Raw genomic sequence first — 24,282 nt, 5'->3', positions numbered from 1 at the left:
TATATATATATATAAACAGGAGATATGCCAGATATACCAGACATAATTCATGGCTCTACATAGAGCTACTTATGTAAGCAATATGAGTTGATGAAATGTCCCTTCATTGGTTTGAACAACAGCTCAATAGTTAAAAAGAACTAAAAATAAAAAAAAATAATAAAAAAATTAAGTTAAAAATGCGCTAGCAGTGTAGAAGGCACGGCTGTGATCCCCACTTTTAGAGGATTCGTTTTCTTACTGTTATGGTGCAGACATACTCTATTATTAAATCGAATTTGTCTGAAGTTCTTTTGCCACGTCAGTAAAGTAATAAAAACTCAAAGGGAAGATTTGTACGGACAAAAAGACTGCTATGATTTTACCCAAACACTAACAAGGGTACAGATCCAAAACCTGCATAGATTAAAATAAAACAACTAGAACCGAAACCTGAATACATTCAAACTTTATCAAAACGTGAAAGCATGTTAATGCAGACTTGCCAGGTATTTTTGAACCACTCAGACCATCATCCATTCTGGTTGAAAACCTTAGCTCTATCTGAAGAAAAGACACCCCCAGGTCATGATGCATCACTTACTGTGGACGTGCTGTTCTTGTGGTGATATTTGATGTGTTTTTATTACCAAATAAATCATTTTTGAATGTTAACAGTTTGAGGAGCCATTGTATTCTGCTATCAGATGTTTTAGAGGCTAATTCTAAAACATCAACAAATAAAATGGAGTTGGAAAATCACAGTTGTGGCAAAATGGCTCAGTTTTCAGCTTCATTGTTCGCTTACTGTGGATACTGACCAAACATCACATACCAATTTTACGCTTAAACGTATGTGCCTATAATTTGAGAGAGAGAATGGGAACAAAAATCAAATGCAAGTCTCTTAAATGTTACCAAATGCCAGTACAAATCGGTTTATCCACAGAACTGCTGGTACCTCTATTCACAACATAAATGAAAGAATCCTGCAGGCTGTGTGGGATCTAACATTTCTGTTGTAATTTATCATTTTTGACTACACAGAATAAATCAGGCCACACACTGATATACACTAATAGGTACATTGAGTAAATCTATCATCATTCAGTTGAAAATGTGTTGGCGTTATCTGTAGGGTTTTCATGTGTGATGTACCGGTTTTTAAATGTGCTTCTTCGAAGAAAAATTGTGACGTCTCAATCCGAGCAAGCCTTTCGCGTATTAACTGCAGTGTGAATAAAAATGTGTAGCCAGGTGTTCCATCCCCATCAAATCCAAGTGGGCTCTTTAATACCTACCCATAAATATCCATATTTACTACAAGCTCGTGAGATGTGGAGTAAATATGGACACATTCCCACAGCACCAATTAACCAACTGCTGGGCAATGGTTTGGGTTTTTACACCAGAATGTAACGAAGTACTTGAGTTGTAGGAAATGCTATTGTGTCAAAACATCAGTTTTTTGTTGTTTTTTTTTTTTTTTTGCTGTGATACAAGCTCTAGTCAAATAAAAATAAATAAATAAAGACAAATTAAATTAGTAAAAGCGGTTAGTTGTGATATCTGAAAATGTTAAAATCTAATAAAAAGACCAAGGTCTCTTAAAACTATTCTGATAGTCACAGAGGAGAAGACGGTGGATACAGAAATGTCACAAGAACTGAGAGGTTGCTGAGAGGACGACAAAGAGCAACAAAAAAAGAATCACGATAAGGAGACTGTTAACTCCTCAAGTCTTTTAAGAGATGGCTTTTGTCATGAGACCAGGTGTCTAAGTGCTCAAGCTGGAGCTGAAAAATAAATGTCTGCTTTTCCATTTGTGCGTCGACACACACACACACACACACAGAACCTCGATGCGTTTTATCAGGAAGAGTTTGGCTTTTTCCTGCGTTCTCCTCATCATAAAAGCTGGGATGGGGAGCGACGATGGAACTAGGTGTTTTCGTAGGAGAGGTAGAACCCTTCACATCTGCTATTGAAACCCATCAATGAGCCCGCGTTGACGAAGAGGCCAAAAACACCGAGAGCCTCTTGTCTCCGTAGCTGAAAGTTACGACTCTGCCTCCACACAATTCAGCCTTGTTTCAAGCTCTATGAATAGAGCTCTTTATCATCCCTTCATCCTCTCAGGATCAACCCATGTGAAGGTGCTACTAGGAACAAGCCTATTATTTCCGTCGTGAAGGGTAGGACAGACAGATGGAAAAATAAAACAACTAGCAAAGAAAAAAAAAACATGTAGATCTTTAAATTGGCATTAAAAAAATAGTTCTTCAAAATGTTTTTAATCTTTAGTCTTGTGTCATAGAATCAGCTTGGCACATTTGCCTCCTCCCAACCGTTTTAGTCTATAATTAAATGCAAAGGCAATTTCCCCAGCTTTCAGCTGCTATAAAAGACACATGCATTGTTCAAATAGGTGACCAAAGTGCACTGAAGCAAAACACCTTTCAAGGCCAGCGAGAAACACTGAGGGAGAACATGAGCTTCACATAGTCAGGAGCCACGTAGAGGCAGAAACACTTATTTCTGGGTTAAGAAATGCAAAAATAAAAAAGAGACAGAAAAAAAATGTATAGCACTGCCCACAATAACTGCAACTTATTACAGACAGAGGGATATTGTTTTTCACACTTAATGCACTTCATTATTACAGAAATATTAAACAATATAAGCTAAATTAAAGCTCACTCTATAGATAAAATCGATGACACTGATATCCTTGATTCTAAATTAAATCAGTCTAATAGTTCAATTTCAAGGAAGTATTGATTATGTCTTTCAGATATTTGCTTGTATATTCAGATAGGACTGAGGTTGTTGCCTTTAGGCTTTTAACACCACAGAAAAGCAAACTCCCACTTTATTTACAGTGGAAGGTGTTATGTTGGCGAGTCACTTGTGTCCTTTACCAACCAAACATTCCCAAACTTGCAGTAAAACATTTCCATTTACAATCAGTGACTTTGGTTTGTTAGCGTAAAGACAGACAAAAATGTTTGGTATGAACTACTTGCATCCTGAAGTATTCAACCTTTTTTACACAAACTAAATATTGAGCTGAACAAATCAGGACGACCCCAGATTAATCAACTGTTTAAGCACTTTAACATTTGCTACAAACTGCTTAAAATTTAGTAGTGGAGAAAATCTTTCTCGTTTTCTCTGTTTATTTTTCAAATTGAAATTTTAAAATCTTTGGAGTAAAAATGGAGCACGTAGTTAAATTGCATCGTTCAAGCACTCTTGACAGGATCAGTGAGTAAGAATGTTTGAATGATTATTTTTTCATTGTTATTTCATTTTTTTTATTTTTCTCTGCCTGTTTTGTTTCCGTTGGACACAAGAGGACAAACAGATAAATAAATTACCTGAAGAGATTTTACCTGGCAGTTCTAGCTTCGTTAAATTTGCTCCCTGTAAAATCTGGATGTAAAATGTCCCCCTGATAAATATAGTTATTATTAATTGCATAATATTTTCCAGACTGGAAACTTTGCATTCGTGTGATAAGAGTACTTGTAGTTCCAGGATTGTGCATAAGAAGAGATGGGAGTTTTTAGCTTTTGAGTCCCGTCCTTGTGAATACCAGCTCAAGTTCTCAGGAATAGGCCTTTTCCCCTTCCTGAAGCTTACAGTGAAAGTTTGTTTGTTTGTTTGTTTGTTTTCCTTGAGCCATGCCCTTTAGTTATGCTGCTGTAATTATATTCCACTGAGAGTTTGTATATGGAAACTGGCATTAAACAAAAACAATGAATCCAACTGATCCACAAGATTTTTTTTTTAAAATGTAAAACAGGGGGAGGGAGGAAATAACTACACTAAACCCATTGTCGAGTTTAACTCTGCTTTTTCCAAAAAAAAAAAAATATATATATATATATATATATATATATATATATATATATATATATATATATATATCTGGCTGTGTTCAGTAATATCCTTGCATAGTTAAGAGGTGCTCTTAATACAAATTCACATGGAGTGGAGGTTTTCGAGGGCTGCAGGAGAGCGGGGAGATAGGATGCTTTTTGGCACATTGGGAAACATGATTCGTTCCACAAAAAGCTAATCCGAACACAAAGGTCATTTTGTGCATGCACTGGATTTGTTTACTGGGGAAAACACTGAGTGGTTTCATTTAAACTTTCTTTTTCCCCCTCCTTTTTAACCAGATCCAATGCATGCAAAATGTTGCTGCAATAACAGCAACATTGCTGCAGATGGTTCATAAAGACATGACTCTGGTCATCCATAAAAAAAATAAACGACATCATCTTCAATGTTGGTACAGTAACTCAAATTTGTGACACCACTGTGTCTTCTGGGAGCCAGTCAACCTAATTTCTATATTAATCTTCAGCTCTTCTGTAATAGCCTACATCAGGGTCCTTGGTATGATTACACACACATCCAGTTTTCTTGCAAGGGTAAAATGAGGAAAGATTCACCAATGCTTCACTGAACAACAGTTTCTCAAATAGTGAAAAAAAAAAATAAAAATCAGCATAAGTAGATTTAGTTCTGCAAAAAATTTAAATACTCCCAACCTGCTATTGCCATTACATGGGAGCCGTTTCTTTTCTATGAACACATCTGGTAAATCACATCCAAAGCTTTTTTTTTTTAAAGCTGCTTCATCCTGTTGACCTTTGCTTCTTCCTCCACAGGCCACGGTTTAACCTCGCCTTCATCCCTGCTGCCCCCCCCCCCCTTTAAATCTGACTTAATCAGTGTCATGTACATCAGTGATGTTGCTCTGTCTGCTGTTTAGTGTGCGTGGAGGGCTGGGTGGGGTGGGGGGGTCTTCCTGCTGCTCTCCCTACCTCAGGCATTTTACATTTGCATGAGGAAGGTCAGGGAGGTCCCTAATAGACAAACACCAAAACTAAAAAGGACCTTGGAGACAGGAGGCTGGTGTAAGCACACAATAATGCGCAGTGATCGTGTTTGAGTTGTTTGATCATTTATTGGTGTGATCTGCAGATTCTTTCAACTTCAGTGAATGTAACAAATCTCTAAATGTCTGTAGTCAAACACCAAACACTTTTTCACACACACACACACACACACACACATATAAAACTACGCACACATTGTCATATTGCACACTGTAGAATAAGCATTCTTACCTGTGCTTGGGCTGATGTGTCATTCAAAGCTTTTCTGAGGCCTTGACTCAGTCCCCTTCGCAAGTTCTGCCTCTGAATGCTATCCAGCCTGTTCCGTCTTACGTAGATTGAAACAACTGAAACAGACAAAGAGAAAAAAAAGTCAATTTGGAAACAAAGCATGGCAGAGAAATGAGATTCTTTTTCTCCAGAGTTCACCTGTTTTCACCCATAACCTCTCAGTTATGTTGCACTGTGGCTGTGGAGCCTCTGTGGTCGTGGTGAAAGGCGAGACGAAGACGGCGGTGACCCCCCTCGGGGGGTTCGCTCTTTGGTTGGGTGACGTGAACGTTCTTCTGCTGGTATAAGTCCTGATGGTTGTGGTGGTTCTTCTGGTGACGGGTTTGGGCTGCAGAGTGGTCGTGGTGGTCGACGGCGTCGTTGCTTTCGCAGAAGGCGTGGTGGTAGTGATGGTGGTGGCGGTGGGCGTTTTCCTAGGCGGCGACGCGGTTGTTGCGGTGAGCTTCACGGGGGCTGTCGGGGTATCGTGTTGCGGGGTCACCAGTGATACCTGAGATGTGTTCTCGATGGGCCCAGCAGAGAGGATCACCCTGTCTGACTGAGAAGAGCTTAGACTAACCTCATTTTCTTTGGGGAAAGTGGACACAACTGATTTAGATGTTCCAGCTGTAAGATCATCCATCTCTGGCTCTGCAAGAACAAACGCCTCAGTCACTTGTTGTGAGTGATCAGAACCTAAGCTGGTGAAAACCAAAGGAATGACACTTTCGATGGGCGTAAGTTTGGTGGTGTTGAGAATATGTTAGTTGAATAAAAACACTGAAGAGATTTTTTTTATAAGTATGAGGAGGACAACAGAGAGAATGAAGGTGATGGAAAAGCAATCGACTATGATGGAGATTGGCATAAGAATGGAGGAAGTGGGTTAGACTGTAAAGCTGACCTCTTTGGTTCGGCATTAAAGGTAATGTTTGAAAAAGTGACAAACGAGTCAAATGCATACTTGGGGAAACTGAGTATGGGGGCTTCATGCTCTTATACCTCAATACAAGAAGAGTAGCTTGGGATAGTATTTCAGAATTAGTAGTTATAGGAAAGAAGAGTAGAGACACATCTGAACTCCAGACAGATTTAGCAGAAGTTCCGATAATAACTCCGGCAGTCCACTGGAAGACACGGCAGGTCTAGGATGAGCCAAAGGCAAATCCGGACTTTAGTTCTTATAGTTTTGAAGTCCCTTGAGGAAAGGCAGAAAATGTGTGCTCTCCAAAGGTCAGATACTTTGGAAATGGACTACTGGTGACAGCTGTTGAATCATCCAAATTCAATAAATGCACATTACGCTCTTGTTTGTCTTCCAGTATTTGATGTTCATGTGATGAACCATCTGCTGCTAAATTAGATTTAGCACCGTCAAAGCTGCTAGATGCGCTTCCAGCTTTAAAAGCACTGCTTTGAACCAGAACTGGCTTGGTGGCTTTCCACTTGGTATACAGAGCCATTAGTTTTTTGTTTTTTTTTGCCAGAGCTGAAAATAGCCCTCGATGTCTCCACGCTGTTCTGTCTGTCACTAAAAGAGGTAGTTACTGCAAAGGGAGGGGCTCAGGCAATGTTTTTTTTTGCTGGCCCAAAATTGAATTTGATTCCTCTCTGCTCATGCTAGTGATTGATCTCACAGCAGAGAAAATTTGTGTCATTTGTGTCAGGAGGGGTTTTTGCTAAAGAGCAAGACAAATAACTGGCATAGAATTCGATTGAAGGGTTTTCAATCAACAGGTTTTAACACACGATCAAAATTTTCAGGTGAGGGCAAATTAGCAGAAGACTTTCTGCTACTGTCTTTAGTAAAACAAAAGAAGAAAAAAAGCAAGGTGTCTTTTGAAGTCATAAAAAACAGAAGACTGTGAACTGCCCTGTCTTGTAAAATGCTGAATCTCTGATCATCATAGACTCTTCATTTCTATTGGAAAAAAGGGGAGTAACATACATACTTTTGGTACTTTGGTGGAAGTCTTTCGAAGACTGGTTTTTATGCGACTTGTCTGACATTATGTGATTTTGTTTTCTTTCTTGGAAGTCGTCTTATTCCTCTGATCTTCTAGAAGTTGAGGTTAAAGCAGGATCCTCAACAGGGACTTTATTTTAGGAGTTTGTTTTGAGGACGTCTGCTCCAAAATCACCCTCTCTGCATAGAGTCCAAGTGAATTGAGTTTTATTCAGATTTCTAGATTGCCATTTAACACTTTAATGTTCAGTCACATAGGTTGTTTTCCTTGCATCCCCTCTCTGCTCATAAAGAGATTTTTTTTTTTCATTTTGCCCTTTTGCTGGGTGTAAATATCGTTAGAGCTGTCCAGCCTGTGTGGGCTACATCCTTGAAAGTGCCGTTATTGTTACAAATTCCTCAACATCTCTCGGTGCATCTGACTTTGATGTGGACCAGGCGGACGGGGCGAAAGCGTTGGCGGGCTCAGGTCTCAGCTGAGTAAGTGAAAGTGAGTTATTCAGGTGAGATGGCACGTAAGCAGATCCCAGCTCAGCCCCCGCTATCTCTCCCCGGTTGTAATTTATATTGATAGCAGGAAGTCTGGGACTGTGTTGACCTGCTGCCGCCAGTAAATCACCAGGGTTAGATCATGCGTCCTCTTAGGAGGACGCCACCGAAACGTGGGTTTGTGCCGGCTTGGCTGCTGTGGTTTGAGAGGGAGGCTTTCGATCCGATAAAGATTGGGAGGGGAAGAAAAAACAAAAAACAATTTGCTGGTTGTGAAGGCTGTTGCTGGTGTCACAGCTGGATTGCCAAAATGTGAAATGACTGATGACATGGCTTTGCTGCTTCTGCAGGATAAAGTGTGACTATCAGCTATAGTCTTGTCTTGATTCCTAATAAAGGCTGTTCGGTATAACATCTGCTGTGTGACATGACTAGAAAGTGAATAGCCTTTAGCACTGGCAGACAGCAGTGCTGATGTGGGATTATGTGAAACTCCCTGCTGCCTCTGAACTGCATGACTCCTTTGATTGGATGAAATTGGAGAGCTGTTTTTAAGATTATCAGCAGATACAGAGTTCAGGCCTATGTTCGGATTTTGAATGAGTCCACATAAATTAGCTAAATGATTCAGACCATTGTTTGGAGTCGAATAAAAAGTGCTGGTCACTGGCCCAAGTAAGACAAAATGACTGTTTGTCAATTTATTGCTATCTTCTCTGCGGGGCTTGCTTGGGAACACTGATGACTCGCTTGTGGCGTTTTTGTGTATCCCATTAAACAACATATACTGTAGGTCACCAACCCTATAAGTGGTGGATTTTGCCGTTCTAATGCTGTCTCCCCAAGCCCGAGGCTCAGCAGGTAATAACGTTGATACCTCTATCTGAGAAGCAGGCTGTGTTGGACGCACTCCCCTGACCCTGAGATGAAAGAGCTTTGTTTATCTGCTCAGTGGAAGACGACTGGAAAAATACAGATAACAAGAATGACGGCACAAAGAAGAGAGATGGTGCTGGGTCGACATCGATGTCAATGATAAAATTGAAATGATGAGAGGTTCGGCTTTCCATCTATAAATGACACATAATGCCTTGGAAGCATGGTATGTAGGGGTATGTCTTAGAACGGCTATAAATCAGACCTGGGCGCGCTCTGAAGCCGTCTCCGACTGGCGATGATGAGGAGGACGTGTCTGAATCTTGGCTGGAATTATGTGAAGGCCATTGGGTGGTGAGTGTATCATCCTTGCTGATAGTTGGCAAGGTTCTACTTTGATCAAGGCTCACTGGATGTCTGACGGTTCCTGCCATCACAGTTAGGATGGAGGAAAAAGCCGGCTGTCCCGATAAACCTTCACCCTCTCCGTCCGCGTTGCTGTCCGAGTGGACCACTTGGAAAGGCACCTCCCCCGTCGCTGACACCTCAGCCACTGGTTGGACATGAGGACTTGTGAATGCGGAGCTCCTCGGTGGGGAGCCAGAGGCATCATAGGTGGATTTTTCTGCAAAAAGAGCATAAAGAGAAGATTATTTTTACTTTTATGTATAGCCCTATTTGCCAATTGTGAGTCCACTTATCCACCACTAAACACTATGTATAGCTATCGGTTCTATTAGTTCGATTAGAAGTTGTTCTCTGTTATTTCTCTATCGTTTCATAGGTGTCAACTGGCCCAAAAATGTATTAAAGGTAAAAATAAATGAAAATTACAATTTACAATATTACAATACAATATAATACTCCTCCATAAATATGCAACGGATAACAACCACAGATCAAAACACGTCCATTTTACATTGATTAACTCTGACCCTTGTCTGAAAATCGACATTTTTCAGCCTTTAAATATGTCAACGGAGAACATGATCTCTGAGGAATTTTGTTTTGAGTTTAGTAAAAATCAAATTAAGGCAAGAAACATTAACTTTGGTAAGTTAATAATCATTTTGTAAGTCCCTTTAGCTCTTATTTTCCCAATTTTTTGGGAAGGTAACATGAGTGAGTTTGTTTCCATCATAGTCCTCAATAAAGAATTTTAAAAAATCTGAAGTCAGTGCATAGAAAAAGTGCCTGATTAGCGCATCGTGTTGCCTTAATCTTGATTTAATGCCAGCATAAAGTTTCCTTACATACTGTATATACACAACATTTTGCCTCAAAGGATTTTCAAATTAACAAGCAAGTGTCCCAGTGTCACTGTGGACAAAGCAAAAGCAGCTCATCTTCTCCCCTTCACACACACAGGGACAAGCACTGAACCGTGTAAGGTACAAAAGATGTGTTACTCGAGGCTGGCAGGTATTTTTGCTTAACCACTGCTATGATGAGGGAGGATTTGTGGTTTGACCAAGCACTCAAGCAAACATTAAAAAAAAAAATCAAATGGTATTCATTTTATTCTGGTTTTCTTCTATTAAATATGATTCTCACTTTGTTCATTTCTTATTTTTGTCTTCATGGGGAATGTCTCAAAGCTGTAGTCAAAGCTATTTTTTAACATTATTATAAAGATCTACAAAATAAAATGTTACTTGAAGTTGTTTTCTCTGGTGCACTGAACAATTGAAATATTTCTTTTTCCTTGTGCAAATGTTAAGACCTTCATAAACACTGCTCTCGGCCCAGGTTTGGGGTGTAAATGCATTTTTCTGACTTTCCCCAACAGCATACCAAGGGCAGACAGTGGTGCATTCCCTAACCAAAGAAAACAGAGGCGATCCTCAAAGTAGAACAAATGGAATTATTCAAGAGATTGCAGACATATGAAATATGACTTCCTAAAAAAACACACAAAAAGGACTCCCGGCGCAAAGCTGTTTGCGTTTGCAAAAAAAAAAAAATCACAGCTCAGAAATAGGTAGCACGATGGAAGTGGAGAGCAGAAACTAACAACAAGACGCTGGTGGTGATTACCAGACTGAATCCAGCTAAAGTGGATTTGTCTTTCGTCCTTCTACGTCCTCTTAGCTGCCCTTATTTGTGGCACGTTATCGACTCGACCAAACAGGGTTCCTTTCTTCCATTTTGAAAACTTAGCAGTCGTGTCACATCTGCCGCCCCCTTAGCAAGTTTCCACCGCTGAGCCGCAGCAGCTCACACACACTCATGTACAACTGCCGTCTCTGAGCAGACGTGAGCAATGGTATGTGAGGAAACCTTGTAACGTCTGCAAGACGATCCGGCTTTATTCGATTTGTTTCATAAATCTCTAATTAGTCAAAATGTGAAAAGCTAAATTGCTTTTCACGTTTCGAAATGTTGAATATGCTCTCACGAGCTGTTGATGTGGAGAGAAATGTCAATTACGCACTCACAAAATGACCACTAACAAAGGACACGAGTCCTACTTGAAGGCCACAAAGAGGTCAGTGAGATCTTCCACAGCCAATTAGTAAGCCCAGCGGCATCATGAGTGTGACTGTATGCAAGAGACGCCAGCGCAAGTGGAGGTGTGAGGTTCACCTGCGGTTTGCCACCTGCTCTGGCGGTACGGAGCATAAGGGAACATTCTCGGCAGCGTACAAGAGGACAAGGCGTGCCGATGAAAGGAGAGAGGAGGAATTAAAGGATGAACTGGGAATTAAAGAGAAATTAATGAGAGGTGACGCATGATTGAACTCAGGCTCTCTGAGTATGAAAATATCATTTCTTTCCAAGTTTGCAGGTTAAAAAAAAAGTAATCTAAACAACTGTTTTTGTCTTTAAAATGTATTAAAACACAATATGGACAGCAAGTATTTATGCTGATGTTTTTTTTTTAAATGAAAACCGTGGAATTTTAATCATTGTACCAACACAGTTTAGCTAAAGTGAACTAACAAGGTTTTACAGATATAAATCTAAATACATTCACTTTCACGCCACTTTTACACTCCTAAGGAAAAATGTGTGCAGTCATCTTCCTTCTGAAGTCACCTAATAAGAAAATAATGTCCACTTCTGACAATTGAATCTCATTGCGAATACAGCTTTTCCACAAAGGCCTCAAGTTTATCAAACCGTCTTTAGTTTTGATTTTAAAGTGCCTGTAAATATCTTCGGTCAGTCGCTCTTATTTATATCAGTGGAACCCTTTATTAAGTGTGTCAGAAATTATTCACACAGATAAGCATCTGTTATTTAAACACAGTTGTTATAAGCAGGAAATAATTGGTCGCCGTTAAATACAAATATCCATTCTACTCTTAGCACAACACCCAATACCACAGGCTCCTGAAAGAAATTTATGTATGATCAGCAGGTCATTTATTCATGACAAAACACTTGGTTTTAGTGTACTTTTTTTTTTTTAATAAAAAGAAGGCTCTATGACCCTGCCTTGTATTTAAAACCTTCTTCAACTAGCAGACCCAAACCACAGAACTCATTTTCACACTGATTTCACCCCCTCTGCAGCCAGCATTATCTTCATGCTACCAGGGCGCAGACGTGACACTAGTGGTGCCTGCACTGCTCCACTCTTATTATGCACACACTTTCTTTTTGCTTTGAGCTGTTTTTGTTCTCTCATGTGCAGAAAACAGTAAACAAGACAGTATAATTCAAATAGTAGCCTAACGGTCCGCTGCGAGCGCAGAAACACGCTGAAGAGGCCGGGTCGAGCTGTTGTCTTTTTTTTTTTTTTAATGGAAAGTGCCTCAAAAGTATATTTTACGCAGTGGCTCGTATAGAAAAGCAGTTCCACACGCAACTGCTTTGAGCTGTTGTTCTTTTGAAATTATAAATTAATGCAGCTGAACGTATGCATTTTCATCTGGTTTCAAGCTTGGAGAAGAAAAACCTGGAGGTTGTGGCTGAGATGGACCACTGGGCCAACAGGATAGTTGTAAAGTATGTTACACAGGCTGAACGTTTTAATTTTTCTGCATATGTTTTTATGAACCGAGTGGAGTTTATTGGAATATTATCTGATAGGCCATCACAAAGTAGAGCATGAAAAGAAAAAAGAAATGAAAAGTGTTGTGTGCATTTCCATGAGCCCTCTCTCAGAAAACTCTGTGCAGAGTCTTCTTTTGCTGCAAACAGGGTTTCACATCATTTGGAGCATTTTAATACCAGCTCTACAAATCTAGAAACAGAAATATTCCATCATTATTCCACCATTGGGCAACAGGCCTGGCATAGGTCACCAGTTCATCACTTGGCAGCAAAAGACAAACAAACATGCACTCACTCACACCTAGAACAATTCATGGTATGGACTGTGGGAGAAATCCGGAGTCCCCAGAGAGAACCCACGCATGTGCAGGGAGAACATTCAAACTCCATGCACAAAGAACCCAGAATCCAAACCCAGAATGTGTTTAGCTTGTTGGTGATCTTCTCTGTCAGGTTATGCATATCACTGGATTCAACAGTGGTTTTCTTCCTCCACACTTCCATAAATTTCAGGTTTTGAAGACCACAACTAATAATTGTTACTTCAACAACTTCCATTACATCCCTGTGCAACAATCAAATCTGGGGACATTGTTTTACAAACTTTCTCGGTTTTTCATTTGTTATGAAATGTCATATGTGGTATTTAATGCTAGTAAGTTATTAACATTTGGCCTGAAATTCAATGTTGCTTATGCTTAGGGCATTTCTGAACAAGAAAAAGCTCTGCAGTGGTCAAATCAATCAATCAATCAATCAATCAATCAATCAATCAATCAATCAATCAATCAATCAAGTTTAATTGTACAGCACTTTTCAGCAACAAGGCAGTTCAAAGTGTTTCATAAAATGCAAAAAGAAAAAGTCATAAAAACATCATACAGTTACCAATGTTGAAACCAGTAACAATTATTAGATTTTATTGAGTGCCATCATCAAAATCATCAGTGCACAACATATCCGATGTGCGTTGATTAACCAATGTTCCAGTGATGATCGGTTGAAAGGAATGCTACAGAGGTCGGCTTTTAGCCTTGATTTAAAGGAACAAATAAAGAAGGCAAACAAATTGTCTCACTTTCAGTTACATGCTATGACCAAAGGATTATTAGTAAGAAAAATATACACAGGGATTGTAAATGCTCTGTCTACATTAACACATTTTGCATGCATTGTTGTTTTTTTTTGGGGGGGGGGGTTTAATGATGGGGTATGTGGGGAAAAAAACTAAAAAACTCTGTGACAGCAAACAGAACAGTGACTCAGAGGAAGAGCTGCTCTCACCATCGTTCTCTCTTCCTCCTGCCCCGTCTTCCTTTCCCTCCAGATGAACATGCAGCCACTTTTTCAGCCTGACAAGTCAACAGAGTGACTCCTGTGCTGAAGCAGCTCAGGACACTCTAGTTATTAAGGCTTATGTTGTTGCAGTCATGTCCACTCCTATTACAGTTTATGGAGCATGTTCTCTGCTGCCCATGTTCCAATGTTAAAACTCGGATTATTTGGGTTTCGGCGGGGAAAAAAAATAAATAAATAAAATAAAAGATTGCATTCTAGTCATATTATAGACATCTCTTCTTAAATGTTCCAAATACAAGGAGCTCACTACCTGTTTCAGTCATATAGAAGCAAAAAAAAAAAAAACATAGTCATGTCAAGTAGGATGAGCCCAGTCATGAAATTATGGATGGTACACTGTGCTCTCTAAACTAAACGTTACAATCATTTACTCCTGTATTTGCACCTCTGTGTGGTGCATTAGACCAATCATCCCATTGAGAGTCTCTTCTTGTTTGTCACTGCTGGGCCTGGCTGAGTACAGCATACTCACAGTCCTCTAATTCTTGGCTTTTAGCAAAGCCTTTTTTTGGAAGCGACAGCGTCCACATTCTTTCTCCGGGCTCAGGTAAGGGATCGCATATCAGATTTCTCAGACCGTTCAGCGAATACAAAGGTCAGCATGGAGAGATTGTGTAATCCCACAATTTCTATCACATGTTGGAAACCCATAAATGGCATCCAGCTGCTTTTGCGTCTTTGGTAATGTTGGGATTAAGACTGGTTTAAGAACTAGCATCTTCAGAGCTGCTTATTTTTCTCCAAGCTAAACAGGCCAGTGGAGTGTAGTCAAAGAAAACGCCAGGTAAGCTTTGATGTGTCCGCCTGGAGCAACGCAGCACCACCTACAGATCAAAGGGCAAGATGCCTGTGACTAATGAAGCTGGATTTAATTTGGCATTAGTTCAGCAAAAAAAACAGCAAAGTGAAATTCAACCAAAATGTATTTCATTTTTTGAAGATTTATGAAGATATGCGTTCACTCTTGTCAAAGTCAAATCCAACTTTAGATAAAAGTTTGATAAAGTTGTCTATTTTTCTTTTTTTTATGAAAAAAAAACAAACAAACAAATAAAGGTGTGGTTCCCTGAATCTTTGTGTCCTCTTCCATTTCTGGGTTTCGATGATCCAAAGAGTGTCAGTAAAAAGTAATACATTTTAGACTCAAATGAAAAAAAGAAAAACTGATTGTCTCAAGTAGATGACTCTCAAAAGCTCACATGCTAGTGAGGAAATGCCGGCTTTTGTCATCCCAAATACATATTAAATGTATCATTGAAATGAAAAAACAAACGTAATGGTTAGAGGAAAACCTACAGAAATACACAGCAGCAATGATCTGTATGCTTAAACGAGAACAGACTTAAATTACTTTGTTAAAGCACCTTTTGACTTAGCTTCAACAATCTCCTCGAGTTCACTCTTACCGGTTATTGTGAATCTGGTTAACCGGGAAAAAAGGAATAGCAAGAATTTTTCTGAATTTTGCATCGCTTAGCAAAAGTTAGAGCTGAGCAGAAAGGATCAAATTATCAAAAGGATCTTGCTGTAAATTAGTCAGCAGAACATTAATGTTTTTCTGCTTTGGGTTCAATGAAGAGACCATAGATGATGAGTAGTTTTTCCAGCTAAAGAAAGAACTAAATTCATCATTTATTTCTCAGTAACAAGACTCTGTTTTTTAAAAAAAGAAGCTTTGCACAAGTTTCTGTTGTTTATGCAAGGACAGAATTTTGTATAGGATTCTTAACGACTTGACTAAGTTACCACCTGTTTACCCGATAAAACATTTCCCACTTAATTATCTCATGCAAAATCGATATACGTTAAGGTTGAAGGTACTCAATAAAATGAAAAGCTGTGGTGAGTAAAACAAGCTGTGTGCCACTGACACTGATCTCTACAGATGTATTGTGTATAGACATGTAGGAGCACGCCTGAGCAGAATATTCGTTTGATGACTGAAGTGATCCAAAGAACCTCATTGAGCCAGACATGATGACTGAAAGTCAGAGGCCTCTGAGAGCTTCTTCAGGTGATTGCAGACCAGTAAAGATAAGATTTTTTTTTTTTTTTTACTTCCTACACCATGTCCAAAGGCAAAGCTGACCTTTCAATCGAGAGATAAAAGAAAAGGTAGAAACTCACAAATGGAAATTTCACAGGAATGAAATCTATGCATTAGATTTCATTTCTTTCAGCTTCTTCTTTTTTTTTTTTCTAATATAAATGTTGTAATTCTCATGATTTTTGCAAGAAATAAGATGCTTATTTGTTGACAAAACTGGGCTCCCAGAGATGTTTTTAATAGATCGGCAAGAATTCCATAATCATCCTACCTATTTCCTGATATCTTCTGATAAATGAACAGAGAGGAGGCTGTGTCAAACCAGGGCTAACAGCTGCCTAATGGAGACATACATATCAAAGCGAACAGGCGACAAGTGTAGAAGCGTCACTGCATGCTCGGGGCGGTGATGGGCTGGGAAATTACAGCAGCCATTTCACATGCCAGGCTGTTGAGAAAAGGCAACAGATAGTGACAGGAAATGATGAATAAGGCAAACACAAATGCCCCATACTGTAAATGACATTTTGTTGTTGTTGTTATCAAAAGTGGTACTTTGGCAGAGGGGAAAAAGCCTGAAAGATATAAATGTTGACATAACTGGAAAGGTATGAAACAGATAACTGCAATGAACATCTGACAACTGTGCTGCTCTGTACAGTCTGATCGCATCAGCCTGGCCTACATAGCAGGCTCAGTTGTGACTGGTTTGGTCTGGGAAAAGACACGTGAAAGTGTGTTTGAACACGAGGAGGTCCAGATTCAGCTTGCCGGCGTAAACGCAGCGTGAAGTGTTAGATGCTACACAGATGAAATAAAACCAAACGTTTAAAAAAAAACAACAACAAAAAAAAAAACTGGGTCATAGAGCCATCTCTTAGTTTTACAGAAAATGTAAAACTAAAACAGTAACTTCAAATAACTGTTACTTTGACATTTTAATCTACGCTTGCATAGATGTTTGTCATAACTAGCTTAGCATTTGAAAATGATTTTAAAATAACTTAAAGGAACAATAAAATGGTAGGATGTACATGATGCCCAAGGAATAAAAGATGTTTGTCTGATATTAAAATTGGACGGATGATCCAAAATACTGAAGTGTAACCAAACAGTAAAAAACACACAACTGGATTAAAAATAACTCCAACTAAGGAGAAAATTAGCAATTTCAAGGTGTCTTACTGGGAACATAGAAGATGTGCAATATCCAAATTAGACCATTTTTGAAGTGGGATTAATGTATTTTTTTAACATCCATACCTCCAACCTACCTGCTCAATAAAACTCATAAAAACTTCAGATATGCACAAAACATAGCAGAGCATAGCAAAGTATTAAACAAATAACAAAAACACAGAATGCCCTCAGGTGTCTGTGGTGAGATGTCACACATGAGAGCGCTGTCATATCAGGTGGAGCTCAGCGTGGTCAGACGCTACTTCTCCGTTCTGCTGTCATTGGTGAGACGTTCCCATACCCCTCTGTCTGACCGTTTAATTGGACCCTCAGAGAGACTTCAAAAGGAAATCAAAGCTCTTCTCTTGGTGTGGCAGAATGCTGACTGTACTTGTTGTGTTGTACTTGCCCTGTGCTGATCTCCTGTCTCTGTCCCCGTCGGACCAGTTGTGCTTCAGCGATATAACTACAAGTCCCCAAAACACTTTTTGAAGAATTTTTTTTTGTTTGTTTTAGTTAACTTTTTTAGTTAATCCCACCTTATTATTGTCCCCCAAGTGATTGCGATTATAAATTAAATCCAAAACGTGCACAATTAAAGCAAACCTAACCTCACATTGTCAACTAATGCAACCAAATCATTCATTCTAGACTTTCAGACATTGCACCTAGCTCATGTAGTTGCAAAACCCCGACCGCTAGGCGGTATTTTTTGAATAAAGAGGCTTGATGCTGTCAGAGCAGATCATTCTTTCCACTCCGAATTACCACAAAAACCCATGGCGACAATTTACAGGCCAGTTAAGAGAAAAAACAAAGTCACTGTGCCTAAATTCTGTATAAAGAGAGTATATTTATTTCTATTTGGATGGTGCAACAGCATAAACCCTAAAGCATTCATATTAAATGTGTCACTCAGCGTCTCACAAGTAAAAACACAACAAACGGAGAAGCTGACAACCAAAAAAAAAGAGAGAAAACATATTTATAATTTTGATTCAATTATGTACACAACCTCGCAACTGACTCACTATGGTTCCCATGTTGAAAACTATAAACCTCTGAAAGCTGTTCGAATCACAATCATATTTATTCCCTGACAGTGTGCCACAAAGTAGTGAGTTTGAGGCCTATGAAAGAGGGAGGACAACCATGACAAATAATAAGGTGGGATAAGTCTGGTAAGCCTCCAGGATTCCCCCCTGAACTCGACATTAGAGTCAAGTACAAGAATGTCAAAATCGTTTTAATACTGTCACACAGCTTTGTAATCTGGGGTCAGTACAGCAAAGGGCCACAAAGTAGCTTATTCTGGCTATAGGATTCACAGGGATTTAGGAATCAAAGTTTCCAAAGATCATTGATGGATTACAAATATGACACCATACATTGCATTCAGTATTCAGAACTTTTTAACATTTTATTACATTACAGTCCAAATTCTATATATTTTATCTTCGGTTTTACTTGATAGACAAGGCAGTGCACAACTACAGTGCATAATTGTGAATTGAGTGGAAATGTATAGGGGCTCAGAGGTTTGAACACATATTTGTAGTTTGCTACAAGTCCTGTAAGTGCCACACTAAACATGCGGAAGGAGGTGTTCTAGTCTGATAAAAAAAACAAAAAAAAACTTTTTGGCCGTCATGCAAAATGCTGTTTGTAAAATACTTGCTGATTTTCCTCTGCAAGAACATAAAAGGCAGTCAGAGTTCATAGAAAAATGAATGAAGACGAGCATAATCCTAGAAGAGAAAGCTGTAGACATTCAGTCTAAGGCAGATAGTTGCTATAGAGGTCATGGTGATTATTATTTTTTTTTATGTTGCGTGTACATAAAGGTTGTTCTAAAAATACTATAAGAAGCATTGGCACCTTGGTATAGATGGATGGAAAACTTTTACACTGCAGCAGCCTCTGAGGCCGATACGTCACAAATACCAAAAAAAATCAATTGCAGACCCGAATTTTGACAATATCCTCTGTACCACAGAGTTGGAGAGGACTAACGCTTTGAATAGATAATAGTTATTGCAGGGTCTCCAGTAGTTAAAAAACTAAACTAATGCTTTTCCTGCTACGACACGTCAACACTTCCGCTGTGAAAAAGGTTTAATTTATGTCACTGTGGTTGTGAAAACCATTTGCCTGCAGGGCCGCTGTTAGTTAGTTCATGCTGCTGCTGCAATACAATGCAGCTTTAATTGTAATTTTAAAACTGACATGCAATTAAATGATTTAGAAGTAATTATGTAATAACGCTTCACTCCTAAAAACAAACATTCAATTAGGAGCTCATTAATCATGACAACAGCTAGGAAAACAAAGGGCTTTTAAACAGCATATTGCAGAATTTATAACCATAAATCTAACTCTTTTAGCCTGTCACAACAGTTGCAAAACATGCTTCATGCAACTTGAACTGTGGCATTACTGGATTAAATATTTTTGGTGTTTTGTTTTGAAAAAAAAAAAACAATAGTTGCACACGGATCATTCAGATAAAGCTGAGCTGGAGTGAGCTCAGACACGCTAATATTTTTTCTGACATCAAAGCAGAAAATATTTGCTTTGATGTCAGACTCGTATTTTGCTATTTAACAGTGAAATATGATGGCATGACGTTAAACTTTCTGGATTGTGAACGTGTACTTACAAAAAAAGAACACATTTAAAGAAAAAGGGAAGTTTTTCTTGGGAGGGGGGGAAATGTATCTGGTCATCATCATTTTTTTGATTGTACTGAGCTTTGCTAGTTTTGTGTCAATAAAATTTTGATTAAAGTTAGTGTTGTGAATATAACAGTAATGATTGATTAGGCATAAATGAAGTTACTAAGCTAAATGGAAATCAATACAAAGCCCTCAAATCGATAGAATTACAAGGATGTGTGTGTGCGGCGGTGTGGGGGGGGAGGGGGGGGGGGCAGAACAGTGGGGGTGGAGGGGAATAGATGTGTGCAAATATTTCATCTGGAATTTTTAGGAAGTTATTATGTTGAGAAGAGCATACACCTCATTGCACTCAACACCCAAGCACAGCTGAGGGGGCAGGTAATCATTTACATCTAGTTTCAACATGTAGAGTCTTTATGGAAAGTATAGATTTGCATTTATCATCAAAAATTAAAAAAATACAAGGAGGAAATTTTAAGTTCAATGTACAGTATATTAGATTTTGCTTAATAATTGCAGGATTATGCAAAGATATGGTTTCTCTTAATAATTTTATTTATTTATTTATTTTTTTTTTTAAGAAAATAAAGGGCTCTTCCAATCCGGACAATCAGACACTAAAGATGTGTGATGAAATAATCTACTGTATCTGCTGTACTTTTTTTTGGCACCAAACTCTTACATATTCCCAGTCTGATTGTTGATCAGATTTACACACAGACTGCAGAACAGCTAAGAGGATAGACGTCTTCCTGGACGCCATCTATTCAGGATGAGGAGCTCAGCTAGGATATGTCTTTTGAACACGGTCCTTTCAGAATTAGAAATGGGACAGCTATGCTGTAGAACAAGTATGTGTATCTACTGCATCATATAAATGTTGGCATAAGTGCATACAGCAAAGACTGCATGGCCTGGTCCATTTTGATTTGTTCTGCCACAATCTGGTGTCTTATAAACAAGGAAAAAACAGAATTCCAATGTTAGTCTGACTCTACTTCTGAACTTAAACCTATTAGTTGTCTTCCTTCGCAACAAACACATTTTAAACTTTGAACTTTTTTTGATTTCTTGTATGGTCCGAACAGTCCCACCTGTAACGCATTTACTGTCCACACCCTACTGGATGCTGTCCGTGTCTTAGAATGGCATCCGTTGACTTGGTTAAGCCTTTGAAAATAGAATTACTGTGAATAAACTCGTTTCATGATTGTATCCTGAGGAGAGCTGCTTCACCTTCAATGATCGTCTAAAATGGTGCAGCGCTGCAGGCAACAGAGACACATGGAGAACGAGGTAGACAGCAACACTCTGAACAGAATCCTGTTCCTGCTATACAGTAAAACTGTTTCTTTCTAATCTGTGAAATTGTTATAGAGCCACAACTCTCCTGAGGAAAATATTAGATCATCTACAGTGCTGCAGCCCACCTCACCTTAAAAAAAAAAAAAAAAACTGATGTAATACAGGTAATATCAAGAAACCAGCTGACAAAGTCCTGACCACTTTCTGCTTCACTCAAATATCTAAGGCAAACATATTCTAAAGCCAGCTAATTCTAATTACTTATAAAGATCAGCTATTATGTCATGATTATCACAGGCGAAGTTAGTTAAACTGTTTATCTTGTTACATGCAAAGCATAAACTGTGACATTTAAGACGCCTACATGACATTAGGACTTTCTCACAGAAGTAGAACATTCTTCAAAAAATACGCTAACCAAAAAGCTAAATAGCTGAATGGCAACTAAGACTATGTCTGAAGCCCGTGTTGAACAGGACTCCAAACTCTCCAGACATCAATCTTTTCAAACAGGCTATAAACACATGAGAGTATCAGGAAAGTGCTCACAGTGCTTCATTTCACCCACATTTTATGTTTTAGCCTCATTCCAAATTGTATTAAATAAATGCTTTTTTTTTTCCCCCCTCAAATTTATACACATAAATACCCAATTAAGACAGAGTAGAAATGTTAACAAATTTGTAACACCATAAAATGTAGAAAAAGTGAAGCGGTGTAAACACTTTCCAGATGCACTGCACATTTCGAGTACGAATCCTTTTGAACTGAGCAATTCTCCTATAGAGCTTAGACAGAACTGAAACTGAAATGATCCATGATGGTGTGTTTGAAAGAATCCAGGGCATTTCAAAAGCAAATCTGTTCATCTGTGCCATTTTGTGCTGCAGATCAGCTGATGGTAATGCTCAAAAGGAATCCTCTGCACAGGTGATGAAACTGATGGTGGTAGAGCAGAAGCCTCCCATGCATATGGTTAATTCTGCAGATTGTGACAAGGTCATTGAAACAAACTAGTGTGACACCATGGTCTGTAGATCGTACAGCACTTAGCTGTATCCTGACCTAGACAGATAAACTTAAGCTGCACCAAACCCCAGGGCATTGTGCTATTATGGGCACACGCGTCAGAATCATACTGGGAGGGCACTGCTGACATATACAGCAGGTGCACTATTTGGCAAATACTAAGAATGTAGCAGCATCATGACTGCCTTCACGCTGAACGAAGCTTTCTAAATTAGACGCTGTTCAGCCACAATCTAATGGGATATGTTGGCGACTGAAAGCATGGATTGTGAGCGTCTGCCACTAGCACAAGTAGATGGAAAGGTCTTTTGCGTGTGTGCATGTAGAAGGTAAAATCCCCAGAGGCGGCACGGCTACACAACTGCTTGATTACGTGAGTAATGATTTGATGAAATGGGTTCTGGAGAACAGCCTGTCTCATTTCAAGACTTAAAGATTGGCTCCATCGCTCTAACGAGAGATAAAAATCCATCAACCGCAACAGAGATTAAAAAATCCACTCAAGCATAGTTAAAGTAAATGTGTTGAGTAGAAAGCGTTTAAAGTTTTAAATGAGAATTGCACGGAGGTTTTAAGTGTGCGTCTTCAAAAGCCAGGATTCTGTCCAAGGAGTATTATTTAAAGTCCTTACAGAGTTTAGCTGCGTGAGACTTAAATATTGTTTGAATATTCACTCAGTGCTCTGTGAGTTTAACTTACTCTTGACGCTTCACTGTTTCTGACATCTGTGCAGCAGGAAGACTGCCTCCAACTTGTTTTACTAAAGCTAAAATCAGAGGGAGCTCTCTGAATCAGAGAATTGGGTAAAGCTTCAGTATCAAAAGCTTTGCTATAAGCTGAAAATGAGAAACACTCATTTATTCAGAGCCAAAACCGGCAGCCTTTTTTTTTTTTTTTCTGCTGAAAACCAGACACTGGCCCGTGCCAGGTGATGAATGGTCTGTTTATATTTTCTTCAAAGATGAATGCAGTGAGCTAATGTGCTGTCAGTGCCGTCACATACCTGGGGTTTGTGACATCTGAAGGTAAGGAAACGCTCCTAATGTCAAGTTAAATATTTTTGTATAGTTATTTTTTGGTTGTTTCTTTATTCTGTAATGTGGGAAAACACAATACTCTGTGCTCCTTCTGCCATGATGTAATGGTGTTAATGGCTGATTACTTATTTGTTCAAACCCACAGCATACAGTAATTAGAGGACACAAAAGATCAAACAAAAGAATAAGTATTTAAATTTACATGACAATTAGAAACATACACTGATGGAAGAGGCTGATGAAAATTCCCACAACCAAAAGGGGGTCACCACACAAAAACAAATGACACATTCAGATATTTTCTAGAACAACGATTTATTCTATCGACAAATTGTGTATTTTTGTGTGTTGCTTGTTTTAACTTGTTTTATTTCCTACATTTTTATTGATAAAACATTTTATGTCTCCAATTAATATTTAGTAAGCATCAATCAAATGAATCACATTTCCTGTAAGAATTGCAAAACAGGCTACAAAAATATGGCAATTTATGCCTTTTTTCTTCTTTAATCACACCAACTCCAACAGTTACTATTAATGCAAGTTAACACTTTGTTTTTAACTAAGTAAATAAACAAACAGATAAAGACAAAAAAATCAAAACACTAACACTAATTATACTGTTGCATCATTATTATCTGCCACATTCTTTATTCAATATAATCCAATTAATAAAACTATCTATATTTTTTTTTATTTCAAGTTTCAAACATGTTATCATCCTTTTAATTAAAAACACAAATTCACGACAGAGTTCATTTAATTTTAAAGTGAATTCAAACTAGACTCACCAGTGCAACACTGATGTATAGAAAACATACTTGGAAGATTCAAAAGGCCAAATGTGTGGGACAAAAGTTCATCACTAATCTAAAAGGTCCAACGGGGTCATTTTAAAGGGCCTTTGATTGTAGCAGATGAAGTAAGTAAAAGGTCAGATAGAGGTTTTTGCGTACAATGTTTTACAACCAGGTTTTCTCTTTATTCCAGCAAAAAAATAAAATAAAAGATACAAACATTGAATTTTTTATCACCCAGTGTTTTCTGTCTGCAGCGCACGAGACATAAAACAGTTGTCCTCTGAACAAACTAAATACTTAAAAAAAAGTATAAAAAAGTATATATATATATATATGTATATATATATATATAT

The 24,282-nt window shown here is 38.6% G+C and overlaps 1 protein-coding gene across 1 annotated transcript in view; it reads right to left on the bottom strand.

Annotated features, from left to right (window-relative positions):
- kiaa1549lb (KIAA1549-like b) overlaps nt 1–24,282 on the bottom strand; it is a 71,970-nt gene that overhangs the window by 32,210 nt on the left and 15,478 nt on the right. The window contains exons 2-4 of the mRNA XM_015037146.1: nt 8,759–9,118; nt 5,322–5,813; nt 5,124–5,239 (exon numbers count right to left, since the gene is read on the bottom strand). Of these exons, the coding sequence (XP_014892632.1) occupies nt 5,124–5,239; nt 5,322–5,813; nt 8,759–9,118 (968 nt within the window). The remainder of the gene's footprint in view (nt 1–5,123; nt 5,240–5,321; nt 5,814–8,758; nt 9,119–24,282) is intronic.

This window comes from Poecilia latipinna, unplaced genomic scaffold (genome assembly GCF_001443285.1).
Source record: "Poecilia latipinna isolate Pla-1442-1.1 unplaced genomic scaffold, P_latipinna-1.0 Scaffold396, whole genome shotgun sequence".
NCBI lineage: Eukaryota > Metazoa > Chordata > Actinopteri > Cyprinodontiformes > Poeciliidae > Poecilia > Poecilia latipinna.
Note: the sequence above shows the minus strand (reverse complement) of the source record. Positions and strands in the feature narration are given on the sequence as shown.